The sequence below is a fragment of the Protopterus annectens genome, chromosome 5.part0 (genome assembly GCF_019279795.1).
Source record: "Protopterus annectens isolate FY-2018-M chromosome 5.part0, PAN1.0, whole genome shotgun sequence".
NCBI lineage: Eukaryota > Metazoa > Chordata > Ceratodontiformes > Protopteridae > Protopterus > Protopterus annectens.
Genome location: NC_056735.1, coordinates 1,184,319,607 through 1,184,332,743, shown reverse-complemented (window position 1 = coordinate 1,184,332,743; position 13,137 = coordinate 1,184,319,607). Strand labels below are relative to the sequence as shown.

The following is a 13,137-nucleotide window of genomic DNA, read 5'->3' as shown; positions in this document are numbered from 1 at the left end:
CAAAAATCTACCATACATAGATAGGCTAAAAGCCCAATCCCTCTACTCTCTTTCATACAGACTCCTCAGAGGCGACCTCTGTCAGGCATACAAGGCGTTCTCAGACCCCTCCTTGGTGGGACTGCTACATATCTGCAAGTAAAGCTCCACTCGAGTAACCCGCACACGTGGCCTCAACCTGTTTTATGACATCAATAGGACTTGCTAGAAGGACAGGTTTGTGTCCCAGAGACTCCCCCATATATGAAATAGACTCCCTCTGCACGTCAAGAAGAGTACCTCTTTACCCCTTTTTAAGTGCAGTCTGGATAACTGGATGGGAAATAGAAACTACAGCCTTGGGATTCCACCCATGTACCTGCTAGATAGGGGCATCGGGTGCTGATTTGTCTATGCATGGGCTAAACTCTTGCCTAGGTTTATAAGGGCCTCAGGGCCAGTAGCCTAGTAACTTTCTATGATCCTATGAAGGTTGTGTTTTATTTATTTATAGCAAATAATTTTCTCTTAAAAAAAGGGTGTCATAAAATTGAGTCCTAATCTGAAAATGCTTCTCTGCTAGTATTGACTACAGCTTCTTCTTGTTTATGGCTGTGATATGCTTAAGGGCTTCTAGCCACCTGGAGGTAAGACCATTGGCTGTAGGTCATAGTCACTGTTGACGTGATATCTAGCCCCATCTACAAAACGGGAAAGAGGGAATCGATATGATTAAGGTCCACTATTATGTCTGATAATCCTGAGTTACAGATATTTTGGGAGTGGAGTATTTCCTACAAATGCATACTTTACATCTTTAGAAAAAGAAAAAAAAAACATGATATTATTTACAGTTGCAGTATGCCTAGACTTGCCACAGTATTTGGTGAAGCGTTAAAATGTTTCCTCTAAGATTTTTGGGCCCTTAATTTGCACTGTCTTTTGATTTTTGATGTATAGAATTAAAGGTTGTAGTTAACCTTTTAGTAAATGAAAACACAGACCGTCTTTTAAAGTTGCACCAGTATGGTGGTAATCTTTGTAATGCGACTTTTTTTTCAAGATTTCTTCTAATTTAATATAGGCATTGCCAGATCATCTCTACTTAAGTTGTTTAGTTTTTACAAGTGTTTTCTGTTTCTTTTTGTTCGTTACAGCATACAGTGGATATAAAAAGTTTACATACCCCTGTTAAAATGCCAGGTTTTTGTGATATAAAAAAATGAGACCACAGTAAATCATTTCAAAACTTTTCCCACCTTTAATGTGACCTATAACCTGTACAATTCAATTGAAAAACAAATCTATTGGGCGAAAAAATATAAAAAAAATAAAAACTTACAATACGCTGGTTGCATAATTGTGCACACCCTTAAACTATTACTTTATTGTGTGTGCACACCCTTAAACTAATACTTTGTTGAAGTACCTTTTGACTTATTTACAGCATTCAGTCTTCTTGGGTACACACCTGCCATCAATTAGAGACTCTGGTTAACCCCAAATAAAGTTCAGCTGTCCTAGTAGGATTGTCCTGACATTTACTCAGTAGCCTGCTGCAGCAAAAGCCATGTTTCTCAGACAGCTTACAAAGCATCAAAGGGATCTTATTGTTGAAAGGTATCAGTCAGGGGAAGGGTACAAAAAAAATTCCACAGCATTGGATATACCATAAAACACAGTGAAGACAGTCATCAAAAAGTGGAGAAAATATGGGACAACAATGACGTTGCAAAGAACTGGATGTCCCTCCAAAATTGATAAAAAGACAAGACGAAAACTGGTCAGGGAGGCTGCCAAGAGAACTACAGCAACACTGAAGGAGCTGTATGTATTCTCCATATATCTGGACTACGGGGTAGGGTTGCAAGACGGAAGCCTTTTCTTACACAGAAAAACATTCAGGCCCAGCTAAAATTTGCAAAACAATACATCAAGTCTCCCAAAAGCATGTGGGGAAAATGTGTTATGGTCTGATGAGACCAAGGTTGAACTTTTTGTCCACAATTACAAAAGGTACATTTAGCTCAAAAACAACGTTTTGCATCACCAAAAGATCACCATACTCGTGGTGAAGCATGGTGGCGGCAGTTTCATGCTTTGGGGTTGCTTTACTTCTGCTGGAACTGGGGCTTTAGTCAAGATGGAGGGGATTATGAACAGTTCCAAATATCAGTCACTGTTGGCCCAAAACCTTGAGGCGTCTGCTAGAAAGCTGAAGATGAAGAGGAATTTCACCTTTCATACATCCAAATCAACAAAAGAATGGCTTCACCAGAAGAAAATTAAAGTTTTGGAATGGCCCAGCCAGAGCCCACACCTAAATCCAATAGAAAATCTGTGGGATGACTTGGAGGGTTGTGCACAAGAGATGCTCTCGCAATATGACAGATTTGAAGTGCTTTTGCAAGGAAGAGTGGGCAAATGTTGCCAGATCAAGATGTGCCATGCTAATAGACTCCTACCCAAGAAGACTGAATGCTGTAATTAAATCAAAAGGTGCTTCAACAAATTATTAGTTTAAGGGTGTGCACACACAACAAAGTATTAGTTTAAGGGTGTGCACACTTAATGCAACCAGCGTATTGTACGTTTTTTATTTTTTATATTTTTCCCCAAGCAGATTAGTTTGTTTTTCAATTGAACTGTGCAAGTTGTAGGTCACATTAAAGGTGGGAAAATTTTTGAAATGATTTATTGTGGTCTCATTTTTTTATATCACAAAAACCTGGCATTTTAACAGGGGTGTGTAAACTTTTTTTATCCACTGTATATGTTTGGCAGCTTTTCTCTAATTAATTTCCAGTAAATTCATTGTTTTGTGAAACTTGACTTGTTTTTTGACTTCTATTTTTTTCCTGGGAGGTAACTGTTGGGTTTTTCACCTCCTTAAAAAAAAAATCTCTGTAGTCTTGACATTGTTATAATTAATTCAGAGATTGGTTGTGATGACCTTAACTTAAACAGCAATATGGTATAATTTTCAAGATATAGTTCATGATAGTGTATGACATTAAGCTGCTGTATGAATTCACATCATATAATCCTGAGAGATTAGTCTGTTAGATCTGTCAAACTTGCTTGAAATTAAGAATATACAAATAAATGACCATGGTCTCAAGCTAAATGCAAAAAAAATGCGTAGTAATCCCCTTTGAAAAAAACAGAGTAACCGCAAACTACAACATAGGAGGTAATCCCCTGAAATCTGAAGAAGAAATAAGGGATCTATGGACCCAAGTAGATAGTCAGCTTTCCTTTGATAACCATGTTGCCAAAGTGGTTAGAAAATCCTTCTATGTGACCCATCTGATCACGAAAGGGTTCGCATCAAGATCTAAGGATGTAATGGTGCCCCTCTACTCTTCCCTCATCAGACCCATTATTGAGTACAATACACCAATTGGAATGTACCTGGCTAGACATCTCCAGCAGCTGGAGAGACCACAGAGGTACCTAACCAAGAGGATTACTGGCCTCAAACAGTTGCCCTATGCAGCACGATTGAAAAATCTAAGACTGTTCTCTGTTGCATACTACTTTCTCAGAGGCGATCTCTGTCTAACATACAGAGCCATGTCCAACCCAGAATTGTTGAACATGCTCCATCTTAGCAAAACCAAATCTACTCGAGCTACATGCTCTAGGGAAATAAACCTCAACACAACAATGAATAGAACATGCTGGAGGGATAGATTCCCTTCGCAGAGACTTCCCTTACTATGGAACAGGGTCCCGATCTACATAAGACAGAGCCCCTGACTATCACTCTTCAAGAGGAACCTTGATGAGTGGATGGGTGACAGAAAGTTCACACCGGGGATCACTCCAACAGCACTACTAGATAGGGGCCAAGGGTGCTAGCTGCTAGTACAAGGGTGTAGGGAACTACTAAAGGGGCGGTGAATACAGCACAACGTGGCTGGGCTAATATATGCCGTCGGGCAGGTAGCCCAGTACCAACCTATGAACCTATTCCTTACAAAGGAGAGTGGGAAAAGCCCTCTTCGCTGACCGTGTGGAAATGTCCCAACCTTTGTCATGGTTCCACCATAACAGCTCAGTGATTTCCATCTCCAGAGCCTAACAGAATTGTTAGTTTGTCATCTGTGAGCTAATATTTTCTGCATTAAAATAAGAAGGCAGTTACCTCTTAGAATTGGAATTTAATGAAATGTATTTTCTGAGAATATTTTCTCAGTCTGATTTTCTATTTTACACTTTCTATTATGCTAATGTTTGTTTTTCCATTTTTCTGATTATTTTCGTAATTGTACCTCTCATTAAAGTACCCCCAGTTGTAGACTGAGCTACCAGTTGTCATTAAATGTTTACATTTCACATAACCTAATCCTCATAGCACATTTGCCACTTTAATGTAGATCTCCATTATGACTTTTTCATTAATATCGTCTTTCTTCCATTAATACTGATTTTAGATTATATATATATATATTTTTTTATCTGTTAGCAAATACATTTTTTATGAAATTCATACCAGTCTGCGTCACTGGCTCTTGCAGAGGTACCCTACTAAATTCTGTCTTTAATTGTTCGGACTCTTTCTAAAAAAATGGTAGTTGAGTTAAAAAGGGCCACTCTGCATGCATTGCAGCATGTTGAGTCATGTAGGATGGCACAGGCATCATTTATTACATGTGTTTTGAAAGGGAGCAAGTACTTCCTAGTCAGTAGTTATAGGTGGGGTGGCTGAAACATTGTATGATGTTATGTGATCCTATCTCGCCTACATTCTGAATGATGGGTTCGGAGCCGATCCCTCGGCTCCGACTCGGCACGCTTATGCCAAAGAGCGAAGTCTCTTACTGGCTGAGCTTACCATATCCCAGGATGCACCACTACCAGTCCCCCAGATCTCGTTTGCCGCTAACAAGTGAAGACGTGGTCTCGAGCTGGCTGAGTTAAGTAGTGATTATTTCACTAGTTTTTCTGTCAGGATTTTCTTCATTCTCTACAAAAAGCTGTTTTAACAGCTATTCTTGTGTTTTGAGTGTGTTTGACAAAATTCACTTGGTGAATTCTTGTGTTGTGAGTGTGGACTAGGAGTACCTCTTGTCTGGAAAGGCCTTTCCCGGTCTTTTTATTTGTAGGTGACTTCGGTTCTGTTTCATTTATATTTCTCTTCTTTAAAGAAGAACTAACTGAGAGAAATTATTACATTTACAGAGTTTGTGCTGTGTTTGACTAACTCAGAGTATTGCGAGTGTTAACTGTAAGCCTTTTCTAGGTGTGTCACCAGTAATGTCTCAGAATCCTAGGCCTTCGGGCTTCAAGAAATGTGTAAAATGTAGCTTCAAAATGTCCATCACGGACGATCACTCGCTATGTGTGTATTGCTTAGGGGCAAAGCATTTACAGGAATCATGTAGTGTATGTCACGCTTTTTCCTCAAGGGTCCTCCAGGAGAGGAAAAATAAATTAATTCTTAAGGGATTAATTAAACCTTCTTTCGAAGAAGCTTTGGCATCCTCTCCTTCTCCGGCCAAAAAGAAAAGGGCGTCGGCTCCGACCAGTCCGTCGGATCCGATCCCTAAGAAACAAAGGCAGGCCTCTCCTTCGGCTCCAAGGACTTGAGCCGAGGTCGAACGGTCTGCCTCGATGCCACCAGTATCGACTCCTCTGGCCGGTGCCGATAGCTGGGGCATCGAGGCGGGTCATCTTCGTCGGCTCCACTGCTCGGAGCCGACAAGGTTGCCCGCTCAGACACTTCCTCCTCGGCGAAGACCACCTCGGCACCGGTGGAATCGGGTGTGTGTATTCCCTCGGCGCCGATACTCATCGAGTCGCCTCGGAGCCGGTCCCCTAGTCCTTTGGGGCCGTTGGAGAGGCCGTCTCGGACCCGTTCTGTTTCCTCTCGGTCTTCGAGGATGTCAGATTCTGATATAGACAGGGTGCTCCAAAGACTGTTCCAGTCCCCAGTCTTCCAAAAATTTGTTTCGGTTCCGACCCAGTTGGCTTCGGAGCCGATGACCTTGGCCCACGCCATTGCCATTCCTCCTCCGACTGCTTCCGCTCCGTCGGAGCAGGTGCTGTTGGAGCCGATGGAGATCTCAGGGTCGGCTCCGACCCTTACTCCAACCCGGGCCTTCGGGTCCGAGTTTGGTACGCGGACGTCTTCGGCTGGACCCGGGGGTGATGTTTGGGACCTATGCTTTGGTTCCGAGCCTCCCCTCGGTGCTCGGCTGCGGGTCTTCCGTCGACTATCACGGCTCCGGGGACCGGACACTCCCAGGATTCTGGGGTCCGGCTTTCAGAGCCATGAGGAGTGCCTTGGCCAAGTCCTCTTCAGCCATCTCCCCGGCTTTACCGGCACCTTCCCTAGGAGTGGAGACTGGGTCTTTGGCAGTTCCCCTGTCCGTAGTCAGCGGAGCCCCGGGGCCTGAGGTTACCCCCAGTGGGGGTTCCCCTCCTCCTGAGGGTTCTTCTGAGCTGTCTTCCGAGGAACCCCCAAGGAAGAGATCGTGCAAGAGGAAGCACGTGGACTCCCCCGAGTCTATTACTTCAGACACTGATCTGGATGATGCAGAGGGGTCCCCGAAGTCGTCCTCGGATGATGTCTCCTTTGCAGACATCTTAGAGATCCTCAAACAACGAGGCGGCTGGATATCCAAACCCCCCTCTACTGACGAGTCAGTGCTCCTCAAGGCCTTTGGGGCTCAGCCCTCCGCCTCCTGGGTGTCTCTGCCCTTCGACGAGCTTCTGGATTTAGTTTGTCGAAGGGCGTGGGAACACCCAGATACCGTGGAACCAGTCCCTTCTCGTCCAAATAAATTTTTGTCTGCTCCCCCCGAGAAGGAGTTCCTTACTAAAGGCGTGGCTGTAGATGCCATGGTGGTGGCATCTGCTACACAACAGGACGTGGCAGAGGCTTCAACGTCCGTCCATCCTCCTAATAAGGAGTCTAGGAGTATGGACAGGTATGGGAAGCGCACCCTGACTTCAGCGGCCTTTACGTTAAGGTCTCTGAATTATTTGGCACATTTTACCAGGCTTCAGAGGGATCTGGTCAAGGAGTTGTCAGATTCCCTCTCGGGTAACCTACCTGAGCAGCTGGCCCAGTCGGTTAGCTCTCAGTTGGCTATCCTTACGTCAATTTCTAACTCGTCCATGAGGCTCATTTCCTATGCGGCCGAAGGGGCGGGTAGAGCGGCAGGCACAGGCGTGGCTCTACGGAGACAAGCCTGGCTCCGCTTGTGTCAATTCTTGGGAGGCCTTCAAGTCTTCCTTCGCGACGCTCCCTTTGATGGGTCCTCCTTGTTTGGACCCAAGGTTAAAGACACCCTTACCCGCTGTGAGCAAGAGGGAAAAACTTTATCTGCCGTAGGTGCCCGTTATTCCACTCCCTTTCGGCCTTACCCCAAGGCTAAAGGAGCGGGGAAAATGTGGTTCCCCAAATCTCGAAACTTTTTCTCTCAACAGCAGGAAGATTCCCCTTCCAGGGGCAGAGGTCGGTGTATTTTTTCAGGGAGACGCCGTCCCAGAGGCGGCAGAGGGCCCCGCAATTCTGGAGACCGCGAGTCCTTTCGTGGCTCTTCAGCCTCCCACACGTCATGAGGGATTGCCCGGCTGTGCTGCTCCGGAGCCAGTCGGGTGTCGTTTGCCAAGCACCTAAAAGCCTGGGAGTCTATCACTCAGGACAGATGGGTGCTTCGGATCATTGCCGGAGGTTACACCATCCCATTCACATACTCGCCCCCACCGTCCAAAAGAATCCCGGACCCACCACCCAGTCAAAGGGAAATGGCAGCCGCAGAAGCTTTAAAGCTGCTAGGAAAAGGAGTCATCCAACCGGTCCCCACAGACCAGATCGGATCAGGAAATTACTCCAGGTTCTTTTTAGTGCCAAAAAAGACAGGGGACCTGAGACCAATATTGGATCTCAGCAGACTGAACCAATCCGTAACGAAATCCAAATTTTGAATGGTCACGTTACAATCCATTCTCCCATTGTTGGAGAAGGATGTTTGGATGTGCTCCATAGACCTCAAGGACGCCTATTATCACATACCGATACATCAGGCGTCCAGGAGGTATCTGCGCTTCAGCCTGGGAGTCAGTCATTACCAATTTTGTGCTCTGCCCTTTGGTCTCACCACAGCCCCCAGGGTGTTCACCAAGTGTTTGGCAGTAGTGACGGCTCACCTGAGAAGTCTTGGATTCCAAGTGTTTCCCTATCTGGACGACTGGCTCCTGACTGCAACCACCAGGCATCTTCTAATGGACAACCTCAAAGCCACCATCTCCCTGGGTGTTACCCTGGGGATTACATTCAATTGGTCAAAGTCTGTCTTGCTGCCCTCTCAACGCATAAGGTTCATAGGAGCAGAGATAGACTCAAGATTGATGCGTCTTTCTTCCTGCCGAAAGGATCCAAACTTTACAGGGCCAAGTTCAAGCTCTAATCTCAAGATCCAAAGCCCCAGCCAGGATGGTTCTACAAGTTCTAGGCTCAATGTCTGCCACGGTTCTTTTAGTCCCTCTGGCAAGATTGCACATGAGGATTCTTCAGTGGCTATTGTCAACGCAATGGTCCTTTCAGGATCTTCCCTCAATCATCACATCATGATTACGGATATATGCAAAAGGGACCTTCGCTGGTGGCTTCAGACATCCAATTTGGATCAAGGAAACCCTTTGTTCTTCCCTCTCCAGTGGTTACCCTGACGACAGATGCCTCCCAGATAGGGTGGGGGGGGCATTGTCTGGGCAGGCTAGTTCAGGGCTCCTGGCTTCCAGACGAAGCTCTTCTCCACATCAATGTGTTGGAGATGAGGGCTGTACTCCTATCCCTACAAGCCTTACACAAGTTTCTTCCTCAGGGCATCATCGCCATCCACACAGACAACATGTCGGTGGTTTGGTATCTGAACAAACAAGGAGGGACCAGATCATACCCCCTTTGCAGAGAGGCCATGAGCGTGTGGGAATGGGCTGTAGCTACCAACCGCTTCTTGGTAGCGACCCACATCCCGGGAAAGTCAAATATATTGGCAGACAAATTGAGCAGGACAATTCTCTCTCCTCACAAGTGGTCTCTAAACCACACAGTAGCAGCTCAGGTTTTCAGGAGATGGGGGACGCCGTGCTGCGACCTATTTGCAACTCCATTAAACACCAAGTGCCAAAGGTTCTTCTCCTTGATCCCACATCAGTGAGTACCAGCTATGGATGCTCTAGCACAACCTTGGCCAACAGGGCTACTTTATGCCTTTCCTCCAATTCCGCTTCTTCCCAGAGTTATTCAAAAAGCCTCTCAACTGGGGTCTTCAATGATTCTGATTGCCCGTACTGGCCTCGTCAGGTATGGTTTCCCTACCTGAAGAAGCATGCAGTGGACGATCCGTGGACTTTAGACCTGATTCCGGACTTGCTAATCCATCAGTCGGGACTTCGACATCAGTCCCTTCAATCTTTGAAATTGACAGCTTGGCTCCTCCACTTCCGACTTTAGTTAGAAGGCACACTCTAGACCCGGAAGTTGTTCACATTTTATCTTCGGCCCACAAACCCACCACTAACAAATTGTACCTTAGTAAGTGGAAGAGGTTTGCTATCTGGGCTCAACTCAAGGGCTTAGACCCTATCACTGCTCCTGTCCCAGAGGTCTTGAAATTTTAACATCCTTGTTTAATCAGGGATCTTCTGTCTCAACTATTAAAGTCCAACTAGCGGCTATCTCTAAATTCCACGAATCCATGGATCCTCCTTTGATGAGCAGCAGACTATGCAAAACTTTCATTAAAGGTGCGAGCCTATTAAGACCACCAATTTTTCATCCTGCACCTCCGTGGGATCTTGATTTGGTGCTTGCATTAACATCTCCCCTTTCGAACCGGCTGCTACATGCGAGTTAAAATATCTGTCTTGGAAAACTGCCTTCTTAGTTGCAATTACTTGCAAGAAGAGTTTCAGAGCTTCAAGCCCTGTCTATTAAGCCACCGTACTTGATTTTCCACAAGGATAGAGTATCACTTAGGCCTAATCCATCCTTTGTCCCAAAGGTCTGTTCTAGTTTCTGCCTCCAACAATCTCTAGAGCTACCGGTTTTCTTCCCAAAATTCTCCAATGAAGCAGAATACACTCTTCATAAATTGGATGTTCACAGGCAGTTACGCTTCTATTTAGACAGGACTCAGCAACCGTAAGTCAGACCAGTTGTTTGTGTCCTTCTCAGATAATAAACTGGGCCAAACCATCACAAAAGCTACTATCTCAAAATGGATCAGAGATTGCATAACTCAGACTTATTCTTCTTCGAATAAGCAACTTACAACATCTATCAAGGCTCATTCTACCAGAGCTATGGCTACTTCTATAGCTTTTCATTCCAAGCTCGCTATATCGGAAATCTGTGCTGCGGCTACTTGGTCCAATCCGCACACTTTCATTTCACACTACAAATTGGATGTGGCATCTAGAAGACGAGCTTCATTTGGTTCCACGGTACTTAGGAGTGTTTTCCAGTGAGCCACCCAGGATTCAGGTGCTAGGGACGCTGTCCCATCATTCAGAATGTAGGCGAGATAGGATCACATAACATCTTTTAGTTATGTACTCACCATAACTTCAGATGTTTGGGATCCATCTCGCCTACATTCCTAATACCCACCCTCCTTCCCCCTGCCTTGGAGATCAGAAGAGATTGAACGGTTTTGAGTTCTACTGTTTTATCTTGTTTCATCTGACGATGTTATATAAGCAGGATGTGCATGTGTGCATGTATGCGGACAAACTAGATCTGGGGGACTGGTAGTGGTGCATCCTGGGATATGGTAAGCTCAGCCAGTAAGAGACTTCGCTCTTTGGCATAAGCGTGCCGAGTCGGAGCCGAGGGATCGGCTCCGAACCCATCATTCAGAATGTAGGCGAGATGGATCCCAAACATCTGAAGTTATGGTGAGTACATAACTAAAAGTTATTTTGTACTGTATGCTTAATCCCTGTACTTAGAAAATTGCACATCTGACTGTATGTCATTGTGGCATATTTTGCTGAAGAAGCAAGTAAATGTTTTAAGAATTTTTCAACACTTGACCAGTCCAGTGGCTAAAGCAGCATTAATGCCCGTGTGCGGACCCTAGGCTGGCTTTCAAGACAAGAATGGTACAGAAAATTGGGGGTATTTGTATGTGTAATGCATATACATGCGCGTGTGTGTGTGTGTGCATATATATATATATATATATATATATATATATATATATATATATATATATATATATATACACACACACACAAACACATTTTGTGTGTGTATATAATATGTGTGTGTGTGCATATATAGATAGATAAATATATATATATAGCTATATATGAATAGATGTAGATATATATATATATATATATATATATGTGTGTGTGTTCATGTTGGATATTACATAGTCAAGACTGAATAACAAAAGTTGCAGGTTGTGTATATAGAATGTTTCAGTTTGCATGATATATTAATGCACATTTTTTTTTCTTGTTTTTCAGATTTTTCCCTCTTACATGTACTCCTGTCTCTCTGTATAAGTAGGTTTGGTTTTAGATTTCATGTATTTGGATTGTTAATTTAATTGGGAATTGCAGTAGTATGTTTGAAATGTTAATTGGGATCACTTTTATTTCCTGCTGCTTTGTTGTTTTTTTTTACTGTGTGTCCTGATTTTCACAGTTTATGACATGACTTTTTGATATGTTCTAGCATTTAATTAAGGGATCTCTGTGTTTGGCTGTGACCATACTAAGACTGATTGTCTTTTTATTTTTGGTACATTAATTATTATTATACCATGACCCCCCATTAATATTCCAAAACGTGCATGCTGGCCAATCCGACCGGACTTTTCCATTAGTATAAGTCTCTTTTAAAACACTGTCTCGCTATGTTAAAAAAGTTTAACATAGCGACACAGGTTTAAAAAAAGCGACGGAGATCTCTATTGCTTTTTTTAAAGCTGTCTCGCTATGTTAAACTCCTTTAACATAGCGACACAGTGTGAAAAAAGCAGCGAAGATCTTGCTTTCTCCGTTGCTTTTTTTTTAAACCTGTCTCGCTATGTTAAACCCATTTAACATAGCGAGACAGGTTTAAAAAAAAAAAAGCAACGGAGAAAGCAAGATCTCTGTTGCTTTTTACTGTTTCACTATGATAAATGGGTTTAACATAGCGAGACAGCTTTAAAATAAGCAACAGACATCTCCGTTGCTTATTTTAAAGCGGTCTCGCTATGTTAAACCCATTTAACATAGCGAAACAGTAAAAAGCAACGGAGATCTTGCTTTCTCCCGTTGCTTTTGGCCACAGCTCTGATGTACTACGTAGGCATGCGCAGTACATCAGAACTGCCGTGGATACCAGACAGCTGCAGAAGGGCAGCAAAGAGGCATTATACAATGCCATTATTTAAGAAAAGTAATTATTTCTTTTCCTAAATAATGTCATAGTATAATAGCAATAACCCACTTCTGGGTGTGGGTAATGCGGGATTTACCCATGGTTGTCTTTGTTTGGTCCCTCGGGCTTCGCCCTCAGGACCAAACCACGCCAACCGTGGGTAAATCCCGCATTACCCACACCCAGGCGTGAGTTATTGCTATATGAATTTCTCTTTTAGGTGCAGGTAGTCTTCCTCTTTTGCAGTGGATTTCTTGACTACAGAATATTAAATCATCATTGGGCAGTGTCATAGAGCAGATTTTAACTTCATAGAATTTCTCACCAGTCTTGATGACTATGTTCTTCCCAAGTACTTGTTGTTGGCTCTTGTTTGCCTGCCAAGGCCATACAAGCATTGAGAAGGCATTTGGGGAGTGTCCATACTTATACTGTCAGATGCTGTTTTTCTTTTTTGGCTATCCATTACATTTGAGTTGATAGTTTTTTGTCCATTTATCACAAGCTCGTCAACAGACAGCTGCTGAACTGAATGGAGTTGCCATTTCATGTTACAGTTCTGCTGACTACATTTGTACCCCTTATCCTGAATGTGGCAGCAACAGTAGTTCGTAAATGAGCAACACCTTACTTAAATCATCCAGTGCCTTGTAGAGTTTGTCAAATTGGTGATCCCCTACCACAGTTGAAAGATGAAGCATAGAAAACACTTTGCACTTCTCTCACTTCAGCACTTTGCTATACCTGCAACAAGCATC

The 13,137-nt window shown here is 43.8% G+C and overlaps 1 protein-coding gene across 2 annotated transcripts in view; it reads left to right on the top strand.

The window, feature by feature from the left end:
• TRIP12 (thyroid hormone receptor interactor 12) overlaps positions 1–13,137 on the top strand; it is a 3,849,287-nt gene that overhangs the window by 2,766,561 nt on the left and 1,069,589 nt on the right. For both annotated transcript variants that reach the window (XM_044071052.1, XM_044071053.1), the window contains one exon: positions 11,476–11,514. In XM_044071052.1, the coding sequence (XP_043926987.1) occupies positions 11,476–11,514 (39 nt within the window). The remainder of the gene's footprint in view (positions 1–11,475; positions 11,515–13,137) is intronic.